At 38.7% G+C, this 20,264-nt stretch overlaps 1 protein-coding gene across 1 annotated transcript in view; it reads right to left on the bottom strand.

Annotated features, from left to right (window-relative positions):
- C5 (complement C5) overlaps positions 1–16,191 on the bottom strand; it is an 84,843-nt gene extending 68,652 nt beyond the window's left edge. Inside the window, 4 exon segments of the mRNA XM_029920942.1 lie at positions 2,449–2,519; positions 6,067–6,229; positions 8,833–9,025; positions 16,119–16,191. Coding sequence (XP_029776802.1) covers positions 2,449–2,519; positions 6,067–6,229; positions 8,833–9,025; positions 16,119–16,183 — 492 coding nt within the window. The 5' untranslated portion in view covers positions 16,184–16,191.
- Between the last annotated feature and the right edge of the window lie 4,073 nt (positions 16,192–20,264).

Here is a 20,264-nt window from a genome sequence, read left to right as displayed (position 1 = left end):
GAACATTATTGAAAGGAGGGTGTTTTGTTTTTTTTTTTAACTTTCTTTGGACTACATGTAGAGGTTCATTTTGACCTTAATCCAGAAATTTACCACCATGTGCTGCTGTGACTGTGAAATTCATGGTCAGGATTTTAAGGTGATTTTTCCTCAAGTTACAAAGGTCTGTTCTGAACAAGAATCAGGGTGGCTAAATATCCTCTGGGCTGTTTTTCATGCCTGCAGGTGATCCCACACAGTGCTTCCATGATGATCTCTCTTGAGCCCTATTTTCAGGGCACTTCCTGTGTACTGATTCTCGGAGGCTCTGGGGTCAGATTCCTCAATCCGCTCCTCCTGGGGCAGCTCAAACGTGGGATGGCTGCCATCCAGTCTCCCTTGTACCAGAATTTTTCAGCACTGAAGCTTGATTGGGAGAAATAAAAATAAAAAGCTTCTGCCCACATCCTCTAGTATTTTCAGACAGAAAAAGCGCATTTGAGCTGACACTGCTTCTGCTCACTGTTCCCTTCCAGGCTCCCAATACCACTCAGCCAGTTTATTTGCGGTCTCATTTCTTACTCCTTCCTGCTGTCATTGGAAAACTCATCCTATTTCCTATGCAGTAAGTTCTTCACTACTTCTTACAAATCTGTGTCTATTCCTTTAATTGAAACCTATTCTATTCCAGAAAAGGATTGCATCAGCACCCCCCACCTCCATTTAGTCTTCCCTCTGATCTCATGCATCATTTGCCCTAATGTATAATTTGTTTGGTTTATACTCCAGTGTGGTTTTGTCCTGTAGTATCTACTCAGTAGGTATTTCTATTCCTCAACTCAAATCTTGGATTCCAGAGAAAAAGGCTCACAGTTTTAGGACAAGCCAGCCCACGCAGACCCATTATAAACTGGTAAATTCACGTCAGCTTCCTGGTGGCTGTCAATGCCGCTCTTATTGGCTCACCCTCATTCAGGAAATCTGAGGGGCCTCTGTCTGCATTTCTTCTGCTGCTGAGATTTCTGCAGTCCAGGGTGGGAGGGTGGGGCTCCCTGCACACCCCTTCACTTCTACTGTAGTGGTGCTCATGGCTACACACTTCCCTTCCATCAGTAAATCTGCAGGGGCTCCCTACAACCTGCTACATGGATTCTCAACTTCCAGGTCTGGTTATTCAAGTCTCTGGTGCCCTATCCTAACTTTCAAGTCTTATTGACCCTTCTCTTCCCGGGGATGCCTCTGCTCTGGAATCAGACTGCTTTCTTCCTGTCCAGTCTCACCTCTGACTCTGCTCTCTGTTGCTCCTTTCTAGCAACCCGCTCACGTCTTTTCCACCGCTCTCAGTTCTGCTCATTGTGACAGGTCTAGTCCAAATCTCACTTCTTCCTGGACCCATCCTTGGCCTCCCTAATCTTTTTTCTGGACTACCAGGGTTTACAGTCTATGTCAATAGTTATCAGCCACGGTCTTGGCACACTCTGATGGTTCACAAGTAATTCATTATAAAATAGCCAAAGGTTAAAGTTTGTTAAAGGTTTATGATTTTTGTAAGCTATAAAGCCTTCAGAGTTATCCCTGCACATCGCTCCTTTATACTTGTGTTCTGGTAAGGTTTTCATCTTACAACGTTTTTTTTTAGTACAAGAAAAGGTGTTGCAGCCTACAGTGAAAGACCATGACTGCTGTTAATAGGTGAGTGGTTATTTCCTCACAGGCGTCTTGTAGGGCTGTGACACACACTGGGTAAGACCGCAAGAGACATGTCTTCTGTTACACATGTCGTTGCTGATAAAGGGCTGGTAACTGCCTACCCTTACATATCTCATGGTTTAACACTATTTTTCACATGTGCTTGTATGTTACTAAACTCTAAGGTTTTTGTAAAATGTGTTTATTTATTTTGAGAGAGAAAGAGCACAAGTTGGGGAGAGGCACAGAAGGCAGTGAGAGAGAGAATCCCAGCCAGGCTCCCCACTGCCAGCAGAGCCCGATGCGGAGCTCAATGTCACGAACCCTCAGAGATCATGACCTGAGCTGAAATCCAGACTTCAACGCGGAACTGACTGAGCCACCCAGGCGCCCCTAAACTCTAAGCTTCTTAAGTGTAAGTGGCCCAGATTATAATTCTTTATCTTGAATGGTACAAATAAAAAATCTCATATGTAATACTCAATTAATATTCAATCAATTCTTAGTGATTGATCAATGCTCTTTAAGAAAGAAATCATGAAGCATATATTTAAAGGGTTTAGCTCAAAATCACAACTTGCTGAAAGTTAATTTTCATGAGTTTTTTTGTATATATCTATTATTGAGGTATAGACTTACAATGTTATACTTACAGAAGATGTTCCATAACCATTTACCAAACATTGAATGAGCTAGTGTGGGTTTAGGGCAGAGTTATAGAATAGTGTACCTAACCTTGAAAGTGAGTTAAATGATTATTTATATAAATAACATACTTACTATGTAAGTTAAGACAGTTTCTCTTTTGGCTGGCTTCAAGTCATCATTCAGTGAATAAACTCTAACCTTCACTGTAAGAATAATTGATATTGTCAAAACCTCTGTTAAACACAAGGGTATTTTGATTTTTTTACAATAATCATCCTTAAAAGAGATGAGTATAATTAAAAAAACCTCAATCACAAAAATCAATACATAAAAATACATTTTAGAAGAAAGAAAAAGTTAGTTTACAGACATATACATTACCGAAGATTATTTTCTTTTAAAGAGAATTCTCTTGGACTTCTTTAAAGAGCTACTTTGCCTAGTGATTGTAAAGTATGAGTCATTTTGTTTTTCCATAAAACTTTTTGGGAACACACATTAGGCCACTGTTTATCAAGAAGTTCATAGTAAATAAAAAAGAATTTCATAGTGATCTCTACCATATGGTTATATGGGAGTATAATATATTGTCATATTAGAGTTGAAGATTTTAGTGGGAAATTAGGTAGTTTGATTTCAACATTACACACTTTTGCACTTATAAAAACCAACAAGACCCCCAAAGTATCTCTTATTGTTGCTAAAGGCAGCGTTGAGTTGTTTGGTATTGTTAGACTCATTGAGCCAGATCCTACGATTGTTCTGTCATTGTTAAATGTGTAATGGCAAGGGCTCAAGAACAATTAGTTCTCTTCATTTGTTTCCCTCAGTTAATAGATCCCTGCCTTTTAAACAAATGCATCCGCTTAGAATTGAGCTCTTACTGCCTGAGATCTGCTGGTCTAGTACCTTCCAATAGGACATATTGTAATTTCTCTGATGTTCATTTACTGATGCTCAAATGATTTCATGGCCAAAACCTCACCCACAAAATAAAGTTGAACTGGAGCCACAATTCTTTTAAAGGGTTAGTATTATGCAAGGCTCTACATAAGAAGCCACATTAAGCTCTCTAAAATTGGTTTCAATAAAGTCAAAGCAAAATGTTCAGTAAATCTCCGCCCCCCCATACACACTCTGCTGTCCCCTTTTCCCTCATCCCTCTCCCACTTTGTGTCCTCCTTCCTGTATTAGGGACACACCCAATTCAGCCTGAGTGTCACTGGGATGCTGCCAGATGTAGTATGTCTCATAAAGTTAAGAGCTCAGGCCTCTGGAGGCCCTGGAGGTCGAAACTTTGGTTTCACTCCATGGACGGCCGCTTCCTAGTGTGTCTCAGCGTGGGAGACGGAATCCCTCTAAATCTTAGTTCCCTCCTCTGCGAAACAGAACTGCTAGTATCCGCTCTATAGCATTGTGAGGGCCAAATGAGACAAAGCTATTGCATAGCCTGGAGCATGGTAACTACTCAACAAATGCTTATTATTTTTATTTTGGTATTATTTCTACAATTGCTACTTACCTACTTTTTAACCTAGTTTGTGTCTATATTAGAAAATTAATCTTGCCTTCATGGCAACAGGGTATCGGAGGCAAGATCAATAGAATTCTTTAGTACCAAAGATAATGGCTTATTAGGTTTTGAAAAAAAAATGTACTGAAAGCCTTCTATGTGTACACACGATGATAGACTTGGAGATAGGGCGGTGTGACAAATCAGACACGGAGTGCAGGTGAGAGTGAACATGTGATAATCACAAATGCATGTGCCATCCAGGGTGGGAAGTTCTACGAAGACAGGGCCTGACTTTCTGAGAGTGCAGAGAGGGAGATGGGAAGCAGTCATAGAGGTCAGAGAGGGCCGAGCTCCATGCATGAAAGGTAGGAACTGAGCAGGTGTTAATGAGGTAGGGGGCATGAATGCACCATTCAGAGATACACAGGCCTTCATATGAGTGGGAACATAACGTGAGAAAGCAGCTAGAAAGAGGTCAGTTTGACTGATTTTCAGAGATGAGGGGGAGCGTGGTGGGTGATAAGGCTGGAGAGGAAATGGAAATGAAGGATTTTGGTTAATATTCTAAAGTCCTTAATCTACAAAGCCTTGAAGATGTAAGCCTTTAGCCTTAAAGATGCTTACACTAAAAATCCCTCAAGGATCTTCACATTAAATGTGTGGATCAAGACATTAGAGCTATAAATAACAAGATTTAATCAATTTTAAGAGAATTACTTTTCAGTAATTCTTTTTCTTCTGTGTAAATAAGGCTTTGTGCTCTTCCACAGATCAAATAGTAACAGAAATCACTTCCCTAGTGCTTACTCTGAGCTAGGCACTGTCTTAAGTGCTTTACTCATATGAATTCACTTTACTCTCACAACAATTCTGTGAGGTAAGTTCTATTATTATCTCTGTCCTACAGATAAGGAAAGTGGGGCTCAGAGAGACTGAGCAACATGTGCGGGGTCACAGAGCTCACAACAGCCCAAGCTAGGGTTTGGACCCAGACAATCTGGCTCCACAGCGTCCAAGCTTCTAAATTAGTCCTTTGGTAAAGAGGACTTATATCAAAGATATGTTTGTTTCTAGGTGTGATTATGTTTTAAAGGGCCCAAGCCTTATGGGCTCTATGTACATAGTCAGTCCTCTTCTTGAGGTCAAGAGATGCTACTCAGGAGTCATTGGCTACCCTGCCAATGACAATCTGTCGAAGCTGACAGCAATATCCCACCCTTTCTAGGCCTTTCCTTTTGGAGCCTATCCGAACAGGTACTCCTGCCGCAGTGGTCATGGTTAGGCCTGTTCCTTCCTACGACTGTCATCACCAACATCAACCAACATTTAGCAAGTGTGCGCTGTGTGAACAGGACTTCCCCAAACATTGGCTGGTCCTGCTTCCCATCCTGTGTCCTTCACCAATAATAGCATTATTAAAATGCCATAAACTCCCCCCCACATGTAGTTCTCTTATAAGTCCATCTCTGACATACTCGAAAGTTAATGATGGCAAGAGGGAGAGATGGAGGATTCAACCAACTGCAGACATGTGACCATATTTGGGTAGGATTTACACTTTTTTGAGTTTTACTTTTGCTTCACTGGGAATAAATCCAGTCCTTCACTAGGCATAGAATTTTGACTGCTGGGATGCTCTTTCTCCCACTACCAGAGGAGCCACTAATATGAAGCAATATTCCACTGGAAACTTTCTTAGGTAGAGTCCCTTAGAAAATTAATATCCATATATTTCTGTGATCTAATTTCTTCTTTGCCGCAACATCTCACTCCTACAATTGGATTTGTTTCCTGAATTTGAGGAAAAGCTCCAAAGTCAATGGAACTTTTTAAGGGGAACATGGCTCTGTAATAAATCATTTTCCCATTTCCAAAATTATATTTGCAATTACATTTTATACTTGTTTAATAAATAAGATATAACAGAACATGTCACAATTTTTAAAAAAGTTTTTTCTCCATGGAAGTAACTAATGGGGCAGAGAATACAATGGTTCATTTTTAAATTTCCATATGAATTTAAAACTTATACTAAAATGGTTTATTTAGTAAATTCTGTATAAATTTTAAATTAAAATGGTATTTATAAATGTAAAAGTCATTGGGAATTGAGAATCCTTTGATCAAGTTGGAAACTTGTCTTCACTTAATTTCAAGTGTTATAAAAATCTACAATATAATGTCAATCATCCCCCCACCCCCACCCTCAGAAGAAGAAGCATCTTAAACCCTACCTGACTGTTGCGGAGTGTAAACAGGTTTGTCTGTATGAATGAAGAGAAATCCATTTTCATAGGTTATTGGCACTTTTTTCGATCTTGAAAAATGCTTTGATACAACTTCCAAATACACATGTGATACTGGGTTCTGTCCTCCAGACAAATGTTTGGGTTGTATCTGTTAAAGAAAATGTTGATGGAATAGGGCATAATTTTTAGGTAATAAAACATGTCGATTTTCTGAGTCCTACTATCATCTCAATAGAACAAAAAAAAATGGGTACGAGTATTTAACCATTTAAAAAGTCATAGAGGAGTCAGAATACTGAATAAATTTTACCCGAAGCCTGTCACTGTCAAATGTCATAGACAAGATTTAGCTTTAAGCAATTAAACGTCTTTCTGTGTCCATGTTTCCTAATTTTTATATACATTTAGTAAAGCTACTGCTACAGAAGCTTCTTAACAGTTCACTTCAGCAGCTCACTGGATTAGCCCATGCTCCCCACTCCCGGGACACTTTGTACTCTATCTCCATCCTTCCGCTCCCACTGGTTGACCTGCCTGGTTTCTCATTTAGTGTATGCAGTTGTAATTATTCACTTTACATATATTTGCATGATACACAAATATAATACATAAAGAGTAATAAAAGAAAGAAAAGTGTTTCTATGAAAACTCAGGCTTTGCAAACATGGGATAAAAGTTAATCCCCAAAACCAACAGTCATGGAATAAAATCTGTGAGAGTATTGGAAAGTCTGGAAGACAGTAAAAACCTATAAAGATTCTGCACTCAGATTGCTTTTCAAGTGTCTTTAGGTTCTTTCTCGGCTTTAAAGAAACAGAAACTGTAAACAAAGATGATTTGTTAAAGTTGCAACGCATAATAAATAAGATTTGACACTCAACCATGGCACCCATGCGTAAAGAAAAGACCTTGGCACAACATTAAACAATTGGCAAAGATACATTATAATGTAAAATTAAATGCAGAAGATATGCATCAAGTTTTATGATTGCCTGCTTAGTCTATTCTTTCAATGAACTAAGTCTGCGTGAGTCACGAGCACTTTCTATGACAATGTAAATATTCAATATCTACATTGTCCAACATGGTAGCCATCAGTCACATGTGGCTTTTTGAGCACTTGGAATGTGTTTATTGTGACTGATGAACTGAATTTTTTTATTGTAGCTAAATTTGATTGATTTAAATTTAAAGGTAACAGCTACACATGTGTGGCCAGTGACATCAGATAAGAGTGTCTACTGAAATTAATTGGGAAATTAATTTTAATTCTTAATAAACCTAGTAAGAGTAAGTATTTACAGTATTAGAGGATTTGCAATCAAAAACATTAATGAGTGGCACCTGGGTGGCTCAGTTAGTTAAGCATCCAGCTTTGGCTCAGGTCATGATCTCACGATTTGTGGGTTCAAGCCCTGCATCAGGCTCTATGCTGATAGCTCAGAGCCTGGAGCCTGCTTCAGATTCTGTGTCTTCCACTCTCTCTGCCCCTCCCCAGCTCGCACTCTGTCTCCTTCTCTCTTTCTCTCTCTCAAAAATAAATAAAGTTAAAAAAAATTTTTAAAAGAACACTAATGAAAAAATTCCCACATTTGGTTACAATTAATTTAGATCAGTGTTTCTCAAACTTGGGTAATAAACAGACTCCATTTAAAAAAAAAAATGTCCTGGAGGACTCTCAGTGCTGACTTTTAATTAGTTATAATATAATGAAAATTTATTTTTATTACAATGTTACTTAAATATATAAAACCTCAGACTAGGTGTAATCTTCTTATCCTTATGAGTTTTATATAATTATAAAATCAAAACAAATTTACAGAATAAATTCAAAATATTAAATATCAGTATAATTCTCATCTTAAGCTCTTTTTTATTTTTATTTTTTAAAGATTTTACTTATTTTTAAGTAATCTCTACACCCAGTGTGGGGCTTGAACTCAGAACCCTGAGATCACGAGTCCACACTCTACCAACTGAGCCAGCCAGGCACCCCTCTAGTCTTAAGCTCTTTTAAAAATTTCAAACTTAATTAATTTTTAAAGAGCTCACTTTAAAGAAACGCCAGTCTAAATGCACCTTCCACATCTGGTTGTCTTTGATTTTCTGGTTGTTTATTTTTGAATTTATATCAGAATTTAAAACAATATTTTGAGTATGAAGTAATTTTTAGTTAGAATTTTAAGTAAGAAATGGTTGCAAACACTACTCTAACCAAAGTACACTATGATATCTTAATAGAAGGAAAAGTTATTTGATCCAGAATGTTTTTTGTATTAACTACAGTTTGTCAATGAGAGTTGTTCACTTTAGAAACCAATAATTATATTAGTTTTGGAAGCTATAATTGCAGAATATTGGAGTTCAAGCTAACAAATGTTCAATGTCATCCTTGGGGTTTTTACTACAGATCAAGAAACATGTTCATATTTTCGAATTCCCTTATATTGATAATTTTCACAGTTATCAAAAATTTTCACTTCATTTTCAAATATTTTTGCATTCGTACAATTTTATTTTCCAATACGATCATTACAATTCACATGCGTTGCTCAAAAAGCAGACACAATTCTTCAATTTAGAATTTTCTGTTTCATCTATATTACCAGAGATGACTGACATTATTGCATAATTACACAGTGGTGAGTGATAATAAATGGCCAAATCTCTACATTATCAACATTCAAAGTTGGTATGCATTTTGTGGAGAATATTCTGTATGTATAAAGCAAATGAAGAATAAATACATACTGTTAAGATTGCAGAGTTTTGGAATTTATTTTCTGTGGATAAAGTAACATAGCTTGAAGAGTAACTAAATTTTTTATCAGGATAACTTTTAAGAGAGATTGTTGCATCAAATGCTTCGGTGTATCCATAAACTTGAATTACAACATTTTCAGATGCTCCAACACGGAACATTTTTGGTGCTGAAATGACATATCTGTTGAAACAGGGAAAGAGAAGGGCCGATATCTTTAGATGATTGCATTTTGTTATATATCTAATTTTTTCATCTCACTTGAGAAGTTCAGATAGGCACATTTTCTCTCTCTCTTTTTTTTCAAATAGTTTATTGTCAAATTGGTTTCCATACAACACCCAGTGCTCTTCCCCACAAGTTCCCTCCTCCACCACCACCACCTCTTCCCCCCACCCCCTTCAACCCTCAGTTCGTTTTCAGTATTCAATAGTCTCTCAAGTTTTGTGTCCCTCTCTCTCCCCAACTCTCTTTCCCTCTTCCCCTCCCCCTGGTCCTCTATTAAGTTTCTCCTGTTCTCCTGTTAGACCTATGAGTTAGGCACATTTTCTCAAAAGTGATATTTTTAAATCAAAGTTTATGAGTGATCTATGATAATTTCAGCATAGTTTCCAAGAAGACTTGAGAAACAGAGCTGGAGGTGTAGCTAACATTTAGAAAGGTACTAATAACACTTTCCCTGAGCTACTGAAGCAAAGAGACTTGTAATGCTGTTGACTGGAATATGTACCTACGGTCAATGTATTTGCTCAGTGAAGAAAAAATGCAACAAAGGCACCGTCTGTCATCTACTGATTGAGTGACCATGGAAAATCACCAACCCTTTCTAAGACCAAAATAATCTACCTGTGAAAATATCACCTTCTTTTTTTTTTAAAATTTTTTAATGTTTTATTTATTTTTGATACAGAGAGAGACAGAGCATGAGAGGGGGAGGGGCAGAGAGAGAAGGAGACACAGGACCAGAAGCAGGCTCCAGGGTCTGAGCTAGCTGTCAGCACAGAGCCCGACGCGGGGCTCGAACTGATGAATGTGAGATCTGACCTGAGCTGAATTTGGAGGCTTATCCGACTGAGCCACCCAGGAGCCCCAAAGTATCACCTTCTTTACCAGCTTGCAGTAAGGATGAAATGAGAATATGTATATGAAAACACTAGCATGCTTAGCACTCAATAAAGGGTAAGTTTCATTTATTTCACTAAATGAGTTAAAAGGAAGTAATCTTAGAAGTATTGTGTGATACTGAGTGGATAAAAAAAGGATAAAACAAAGGTGAGCTGGGGGAATGCTTTTAGAAATGGAAGTAATGATGGAGGTCTTTGAAGAATAGTAACAATCATACGACAATAAGGATAATAACAGTGGTTTATGAGAGGCTGTATAAGATGTAGATACTGGTATTATTCCTATTTTACACGTATAAAGAGGATAATTTGTTGAAAATCACATAGCTTATCAATGAATCAGGCAGAACTTTATATTCAGGTGTTTCTCTCAGTCATTAGGTGGATAGTTTAGGTCAAGTTTATAAGCTTGTGAGCAACCATGAGCTACTCCCAGTTTTGTTTTTCATGTGGTTTATACAAGAAAGGAAATGAGTCTACATAAGTTTCTAAAATAAATTTTTAAATGTGTGTATTTTCATTTTTTTTAAAGAACACTTAAAACTATAAACTAGGTTATTACTTGTATTTCATGAAAGCGGCTAATTTGAATAGTGAGAGGCATATGTGCTATTACATAGGAAAAGAGAGTGTGCTTCTGTGGGAAGCGGCAAAGATTCAGCTGCTTGGCCATTTTCTAGCCGGAAATGTCACTCCCTGAGGGGAGTTACAAAATAGGCAGGGAGCGCCACTCCCTGTCAGGAGAAGCCAGAAGAAGAAAGATCAATCACCTACAGGCAGGGTGGTATCGGCCCTTCAGTGCTGTGCTAAAAACCTTAGTTTGGTTCCTCTTTTACTCCAGCCTTAATCCCTTAACCGTGTTTCCCAGCAACCGACCTAGGTCAGCTGCCTTGTTCTCCCACCTCGAAACCTTTATAAGATTCGGTGTTTTCTTAATAAAGAGGAAGAGGCTTGATCAAAAATCGTGTGTCATCTCCACTCTCTGTATCTCCCTCCTGCCCTATTTCTCTCTCCCTCCCTCAGGAACGAACCCGCAAGGATTTACTGCCCTGCTGGCCGGGGCGGGACCAGACAAGTGGCCCCCAACGTGGGGTGATTGAGGGAACACGACAAGCGACGCCCAACGTGAGGCCTGAGTGAGAGGGACCCAGTAAAAAACGCCGATCGGTAAAATCAGCCGACCGGGCAAATTTTCGCGCAGTCCAGGGCTGGGGGGTTTGAAGCAGCCGGCTCTGTGGAAATTATTGCCACACAGCCCACGGCTGGAGTTTGAAGGAGTTTAATAGGAGTCAACTGTGCGGATGGCCGCGCAGTTCACGGCTCGTGTAAAAAAAAAAGCAGCCGGCTAGGTGAAATTTTCACGCAGTCCACGGCTGGGGTAAGTGGTCGGTGATTTTAGGGCAGGAATTAAGCAAATAGTCTAAACAGAGACCCTTAGAGCACAGGGAGTAAAGGTATCTAAGTGTTTTTCTAAAACCTCTGCGGAGGAACAGTGATAGCCTCTGGTGTGTGTGTGTGAGTGAACCTTTGTCTTTGCGTCACTGTATTATAAAAAATAAGGGATGGGCAATATGGAGTACTTGTTTTGGGTTGCTGCAAATGCCCTCCCGTTGAGATAGGCAGAGTTGATATGAAGTTTGTAAATTAAATTTTGAGCCATGAAGAGTCTAAAGAAAGAGATCTATTTATTTCCCAGGTTAACAGCTAAAAGTTTAAAACAGCCCCATTGCTCAGGGCAACCAGAGGGCCATCAGGTTGCAATCCGCTGGGTTGGGAGAAGCCAATTTGCATAACACTAGCTTCTCCCTCTGCCTTAGTTGATAAGAAACAAAAGACCACAGAAATCAGGGTGGTTTTTTTTTTTTTTTGCACCAAATTTCGAGGTTAAAATAATTGTTAAAATAGTTTTAAAGGTTCTTAGTAAGTTAAAACGTTAAGGTCTTACTTGATAATAAATTAAGATTAAATTCATTGGCTGTCTAACAAGTTAAAACTAAAGCAAAATCAACTAGTGATGGGTATAAGATAAGGCCTGTAGATGTCTGTGCCTTTTAACTCGTGGCAAAACGACTGGGGATATTTAAAACTGTTAAAAAGCTGCTGTATACTTAATTGATTCAAAAGTTTACCATCTAAGAAAAAAAAAGTTTTGATTACTAAGCCCTTAATGGAAGACTAAGATTTCTAAAAGTTGATAGTCTGCTAAGTGTAATTTTGACTGTGGGTAAATGCTGTAACTGCTCAAATATATGTACCGTCCCTAAAGTTTTAATGTTTGGGTATAAGGTCATTACTTAATACCTTTAGTAATCAAAATATAAGTGTCACTAAATTTAAACTGTAACTTAACAGCCTTTACAATTGAAGACAGCATTTATGTACTTTAAATAATTTTCAAAAACTATTGGGAGATTTTAATTAGATTCGGCCTCTTTTTAAGCTGTCTACTAGAGATCTTATTCCTCTGTTTGAGATCTTGCATAAAGACCTCCATCCAAATTACAAACGAGAGTTAAATCCTTTGGCCCTGAAATCCTTATCTAAAGTTAATGAGGCTTTACGAGGGGCCATACTTACAAGGATTAATTACAATAAGCCTTGGTTTTTAATAATTTTACCAAGCACAAATAATTATTAAGGGGAGAATAAGAAGCAAAAAATTGTTTGCTTAAGAGCCAGAAGAAATTGTTCTTCCATATTCTAAATTTCAGATTGAGAAATTAATACAGGGATTTTCGGGTTGCTATGATTGGATATACAGGCAATCTTGGCTTTAATACACCTAAGGACCCTATGTTACAATTTGGCAAATTAAATTCTTTTATTCTCCCCCACAAAAAATAAAAACTAAGCATTTAGAGGATGCTCTTTTAGCATTTACTGATGGGTCCTCTAATGGCATGGCTTCTATAATTATTTATAAAAAAATCATTCTAAACCTAAAATCATTTCTTTTCAAGCTGAGAAACTTCAGCACAGAGAGCTGAACTTGTTGCTGTTAGTGAATTATTTCAAAAAACTCCAGAGAGGTTTAATCTGTGGCTGGTCTCTTTTCAGCAACTGAGACTGCAACAGTACCTGTCTATAAGACAGGAATTTCAGGTTTAACTCATTCTAAATTGCCTGGCCCCCTCTCTGAAATTCATCATCTAAGGCTACAATTTAAGGTCACTCGTGAACAGGCACGACAAATAGTAAAACAGTGCCCTTCTTGTGTTGTGCATTTACCTGTTCCTCATTTGGGAATAAATCCTCGAGGACTAGTGCCCAATGCCATCTGGCAAATGGACATAACACACATTTTACAAGGTATAGTAGAACGGGCACATCTATCTTTAAAAAATACCCTTGATAAAATAAAAGGGGGGACTAGTACCCCATCAAGGGATCTCCCAGAAATCTTTTGCACCATGCACTGTTTATTTTAAATTTTTTAACTTTGGATAAAGAAGGACGCTCAGCTGCTGAGCGTCTCTGGCAAAATGAGACACAAAAAACTTTTGCTACCGTGCTTTGGAAGGACCCTTTGGATAACAAATGGCATGGTCCAGACCCAGTTTTAATCTGGGGACGAGGATCAGTTTGCATCTACCAACAAAAAACAGATGCAGCCAGATGGTTGCCAGAGAGACTCATAAAGCAAATTGATCAAAAAACTCAGTCCTCCAGGGAGAAAAAATCTCCTTGAGAGAAATCTTTGTCTTTTCTTTAGGACCATGTTGGGAAAAGAAGCTTCAAAGGAACCTGGAGAAGAGGAGGAAGGAACACATTGACAGTCCTTTCTTCATGGATTTCATGGACTTTTACCCTATCTCCTCCTTTTTAAGACCTATTGCGGTTTTATTGATCTTGCTGCCATTGGGCTCTGTTCTATTCAATAAGGTCATGGCTCTCCTAAGGCAGCAAATAGGCGCAGCCTACCCAGGTCCATTATATTAAGCTCGATACGGCCGATCAGAAAAGCTATATTCTGGCAAGAGGCACAGGCTGGCTAGCCAATGATGGGTAAGAGGCCTTACCATCCTATCAACCTAAGACAGGCTACTCAGACACAGGCTTCGGGGTGTGCCCATGACGGGTAAGAAGGATTGGCAGGTCTCCAACCTAAGACAGGCACAGTCCTTTCCTTGCCCATACTGTCATATTCTGGAAGAAGCCCTTTTTGAATTAATAAAAAAAAGAAAGTGAGGACCTGTGGGAAGCTGCAAAGATTCAGCTGCTTGGCCATTTTCTAGCCGGAAATGTCACTCCCTGAGGGGAGTTACAAAAATAGGCAGGGAGCGCCACTCCCTGTCAGGAGAAGCCAGAAGAAGAAAGATCTCACAGTTTGTGAGTTTGAGCACTGCACTGGGCTCCCCACTGACAGTGCAGAGCCTGCTTGAAATTCTCTCTTTCCCTGTCCCTCCCTCACTCGCTCTTTCTGTCTCTCTCAAAATAAATAAATTAAAAATATTAAAAAGGAAAGAGGATCAGGCCACTGAGCTTGCAGAGAGGCAAAAAAAAAAAAAAGACTTTGGACTCTACTGGAATGTTCTTTCCCCAGATATTTGCATAATTTGCTTCCTTGTACTGATAATCACTGAATATTATTCATTCATTCATGCATTCATAAGTCCATTCATCCATCATTATTTGCTTCTCCCACTAGAATACAAGCTTTATACCACCTACTACCTATCACATGGTAGGTGCTCAATAAATTTTTGTTAAACCAATCAATCAAATTAATTCAATTGTTTGCTATGCTGTAAAGGGTACACTGTCACTTTTTCAGAGAAAGAGAGGAGATGCTTATTAAGGCCAGTATGATGTAGTAGAAAGAATTCAGAATCATGAGACCCAGCTTCTAGTACTAATTCTACTACTAATTTGAAGTCACTTAATCTCAACCTCTCTGAACTTCTGCCACTTGTCTTTCAAAAAAGGAATATATAAAAACTACCTAGGGAATTGGGTGATTGTGGCCACGCAAGAAAATCAAATAGGGGTGGGAGAGTGTTGTAAATTTATGACACCCTGAGTATATATTTATGTTTATATTTTCAATATTTATGTATATATTTATGGCAAAATTTAAAAAGTCAACGTGGTTAAAAAATAATCCTTAATACAAGCCCTGCTTTTGTCTCCTTCTAGCAGCATGGTCTTGGGCAAGTCACCTTCCCCTCTGTCTGGATTTATCCTTATATGTGAAATAACTAGGTTCAATTAGACACTCTCCAGTCCCTTTTCAGTACGAAAATGCTATTTCTAGATACAAAATCAGTATTTTTATTTATCTATTTTGAGAGAGGGAGCGAGAGTGAGCATGAGCAGGAGAGGGACAGAGAGAGGGAGACAGAATCCCAAGCAGGCTCCACACTGTCAGTGGAGAGCCCTACCCATTACCTGAATTGAAATCAAGAGTTGGATGCTTAACTGAGCCACCCAGGTGCCCCCAAAATCAGTATTTTTTAACCTTTATTTTTTTGAGAGACAGAGCAAGACAGCATGAGTGGGGGAGGGGCAAAGAGAGCGGGGGAAGGGGGGTATGAGGGACACAGAATCAGATGCAGCCTCCCTGATTAAGCTTTTAGCACAGAGCCCAATACAGAGCTCAAATCCAAGAACAGTGAGATCTGAGCTGAAGTCAGATGCTTTACCAACTGAGCCAGGCACCCCAAAATCAGTATTTTTAAGACATAATTTGAAATGCATAATATTTCTATAATAACACCAAAATTTGTGAAGAATTAATTTATAAATTCAGAAATAATTGCAATAGTTTTTCAAATCACAGTATTAGAATCTACCCCAAAGAAACATGTGCTTTACTATGTATAATAAGTACATGGAACATACAAAGAAAATTATGAACCAAATAGAAATAAGCAATCAATGGCAATAAAGATTATTATCTTGATTTTCTGCTCTTCTAAAGAGGAATTCAAATAATCACTTATGTAGATTTTTTAAAAATAACAATCCCATAAAGCTGCTGTGTTGTAAGCTACAAATCAAATCAAAATGTTTCCATGACTTTCTCATTCAGAGATGAGACTACTCACCAGGTGCTCTAGGAAGTAGAAAGTTATTTTCAAATTAACACCATCTATTGAATTTATATTTCACTCATCACAACTTGATAAATGAAGATGGGTTCTTTTACTTACGTTTGTTCCTGTCCCCAACTTTTATCCAAGAAGATTAAAAAAACAACTATGCCCCAAAGGCCCATGGCTGGAGGTATCAGTAAACCATGGATATAACCTTCTTGAAGACACTCTCCTTTTAAATAAACTGAGCTTGAATAATTTGGGTAAGTTAGTTTAATAGTTAATTATTAACGTCAAAAGGAGGAACTTCTAAGTAGGAAAACTCAAATCAGAGCAGAAACACCCTTTAATGCCCAGATGTTAAGGCAGGAGATATTTTAGAAAGGGCTTTACACCTAGAGATGTGTTTTGACTGATACAAATAAGGAGATTCTAAGATAGGAATTTGGCAGTACAATGAATGGCTCAAAGCTAGAAGCCAGTAGGTCTCTTGGCCTTTGGCCCTGTCCCTCTTGACGAGGACACCTGCTCTGAAATGGTATCAATCTGCAAGCATGCTTCTGATAAATCCATCTGCTGTGATACTGGTGGAGACCCATTCGGATTCAGTTTCACAATGAGATGATTTTAGGATGAGTCTAGTTTAGACAAGGTCATGAAGTAGTCTTTCTAGAAAACTCCTGAGTAGTAGTGTCATTGGCCCTGGAAATGGCCTAAGGATAAGATGGATCTGTAAAGAAGCTCTATGGAATTATTCCTTGGTCTGTCCCAGTCTAGAGAAGATGCTGAACATTAGATAGAGGAAAGATTGTGCTGGGCAATGAAAGTGCCATGCGGGGGGGGAGAAAGTGCCATGCTGAGGACACTGGCATCATTTTCTAGGAGATAATCCATCAAATACTTTTATATTTAGCAGGGAAGAGATATCCTCCAATATCTATTAATTCATATGACACAAGTTATAAATCTGCATTAATTCAGATGCAGAATATCTTCCTTAAAAAATAAACTCATGTTTATACCTTTCAAGGAAGATTTTAATAATTTTAATATAAGAGCTGAAGAAAAACAAAGCTTCCTATAACAAACAAGTCTAGTAACGAATGAAATAAAACTTTATCTTTGAGATTTGTATGCTTTATGTTTGCTAAAAACATTTTATGCACAACCTTCCTTTTATTTATACTCATCTATCTTAGTACCTAATAGGCACTGTATTCTAAAGTAACAAAACCAATTTCTCTAGACATTTTTCAATCATTCAGATGTTTTAGAGTCACATTGGCACTCCTTGCTTTGAATTAATAAGGTTTTAGCCTTACCAACACTTTAGTACTAAACTCATTAGGAAAAAGTCACACAAAGGAAAATTTGATATACAAATTTCACCAATGAGATTTCTTACATGTGTTATTGAGATGATTAAAAACTCTGCCTTGGTTGTCTGACAATCTAACCCATTTATTTCAAAAGGGAATCTGTGAAATGATTAAACTGGGTTACGAAAGAGGAGTCAAGTTAAAACAAAGTCCTCTGCCATCATTTTCGGGAAAAGATACTCAGGAGAGAAAGCAAGAATACTCAAATCATCGTAGATATCTGTGGACAAGGATGTTTGTTTTGTAGAGTCAAATATCATTTGCAATCCACTGGCATGTTTCTGTGAAAGAAAACATTTTTAAAAACAATGGATCTCAGAGGTCCAACCAGAATTCAAAAACCAAAATTCAATCCACAGATTTTTCAAGTGTGTTGAAACTTTTTAACTGCCTTTTAAACATAGCTCAGAGATGGATTCTTCTTCACATTTTTAAAATGTTGACTTTGGGGGAGGGGCAGTTTTTGGCTTTTATACAAATATGCATCTCTACAAGAGGAGAACCCAAGTCTGGCAAAAACTTGGCTGGTCACCTGACCTTCCTGCTAACGCCATGTTGATTTACCCTCAGGATGGAGCTCACATGACTTCACTTAGTTCACAAGGCCCTTCCTGACCTGGGTCCTACTTGGTTCGTCAGCCTTAATGTTCCCCTTCTTTTTAGCCAAATAGCTCAGTTACTTATTATTATTTTCTGAAGTCTCCATGACATGAAGTTGTTCCTGCCAGCTAAATAGTCAGTCAAATACTATCACTATTATTTTAACCTATTTATATCCTCAATTTGGTGTGTCATCAGAAATATGGGATATATATGGGTTACTGTTACCAGCACTACATAACACAGCCCACTCAGTCTGTTTATAACGGCAGTGGGGGAGGGAGTATTTGGGTACAAACGACATCTAATTGGGAACCTTATATATAAATATCTCTCATTGGTGACTTGTCTTCCGATGTATTTAACTGGATTAAAAAAATGTTTTTAACATTTATTCATTTTTGAGAGACAGAGAGTTAGGTGTGAGCAGGGGAAGGAAAGAGAGAGAGGGAGACACAGAATCTGAAACAGGCTCCAGGCTCTCAGCTGTCAGCACAGGGCTCAACATGGGGCTTGAACTCACGGACTGCGAGATCATGACCTGAGCTGAAGTTAGATGCTTAACCAACTGAGCCACCCAGGGGCCCCTGTTTAACTGGATTTTTAAAAGTTTATTTATTTTGAAAAAGAGAGAGAGTGGGCATGAGCGGGGAAGGGGCAGAGAGAAAGAGAGAGGAAGAGAGAGAATTCCAAGCGGGCTCTGCACTGTCCACTCAGAACCAGATACGGGGCTCAAACTTATAAGCCCTGAGATCATGACCTGAACTGAAATCAAGAGTTGGGCACTCAACTGATTGAGCCGTCCAGGTGCTCCTATTTAAATGGATTTAAAAAAGAAAAAAAGAAAACCATTGGGCTACAATAGTTTACTGTGGCTTGCCGAAAAAAATCCCCATGTGTAAAATAGTTGGAGTAGAGGTGCTCCAGGAAAAATACAGTGGGGCGAGCCAGCTGTCTGCCTGTCTCTTCTGTGTGCACCCCCAGGTGGTCCTTGAGGAGGCTCAATGGGAACCCTGAGGTCCCCGGACACACGGTTTAAAAATCGACCTGAAGTACCAAGAACCTCTTCTAAGCGTTCTTGCCTCACTTGGGCCATTCCTGTTACTTCTACCAACATCCCCAGCTCCAGCTTGAAATTAGTTTTTCAGTTGATCAGGCCAAAGGAGAAACTAATCTCTTTTTATCTTGTGCCCAAGAGCCACTGATTTAGCTGCAAATTAAAATTCCTTTCCCAAGTGACGTGGGCTGTCAACACCAAGTCCTCTATAAGTCCCTTGTTCCCTCACAATCCTGTACTTGTATCCTACAGCCCAAACCCCAGTATCCCAACATCACTCAGCAATTCACCACAGGCCCCAAGAGGCCTGGTGGAGGACAATGGAAAAGTGAAAACTCTAGGTATACACCCCGGAAAACTTGCACACATTTGCCCAAAGAGACTAGTACAGGAATGTTCTTTGTAGCATTCTTTGTAATAGCAAAATTTGGCAGCAAGCCAGAACAACAGAAAAATGGTAAATACACTGCTGTATTTTCATGCAGTGGAAAGCAATGTTGGCTGATAAAATCAACCTGCAAAATGACACAAAGACCCTAATGACGTGAACATAAATTTTAAAAATGCAAAGCAATGTTATGGTCTACAGACATTTACATCAGTAGTAATAATATAAACATGACTGTGAAAGATAAATACTACATCAGAATAAACAGTTTTGTCTGAGAAGGGAAGGAGAATTGGGGAAGGGGGAGGCAAAAGGTACATAGAATGCTTCCACTGTGTCCACTACCTTTTGTTTTCTTTTTTTTTTGTTTGTTTTCACACATATACTTTTTTTTTTGTTTTTTATTTATTTATTTTTAAATAGTTTATTGTCAAATTGGTTTCCATATAACACCCAGTGCTCTTCCCCACAAGTGCCCTCCTCCATCACCACCACCTCTTTCCTCCCTCCCCCTCCCCCTTCAACCTTGGATTTCTTTTCAGCATTCAATAGTCTCTCAAGTTGCGTCCCTCTCTCTCCCCAACTCTCTTTCCTCCTTCCCCTCCCCATGGTCCTCCATTAGGTTTCTCCAGTTAGACCTATGAGTGCAAACATATGGTATCTGTCCTTCTCGGCCTGACTTATTTCGCTTAGCATGACACCCTTGAGGTCCATCCACTTTGCTGCAAATGGCCAGATTTCATTCTTTCTCATTGCCATGTAGTACTCCATTGTATATATATCACATCTTCTTGATCCATTCATCAGGTGATGGACATTTAGGCTCTTTCCATGATTTG

This window comes from Suricata suricatta, chromosome 13 (genome assembly GCF_006229205.1).
Source record: "Suricata suricatta isolate VVHF042 chromosome 13, meerkat_22Aug2017_6uvM2_HiC, whole genome shotgun sequence".
NCBI lineage: Eukaryota > Metazoa > Chordata > Mammalia > Carnivora > Herpestidae > Suricata > Suricata suricatta.
The sequence above is the reverse complement of the archived record's forward strand: the minus strand, read 5'-3'. Positions and strand labels throughout refer to the sequence as shown.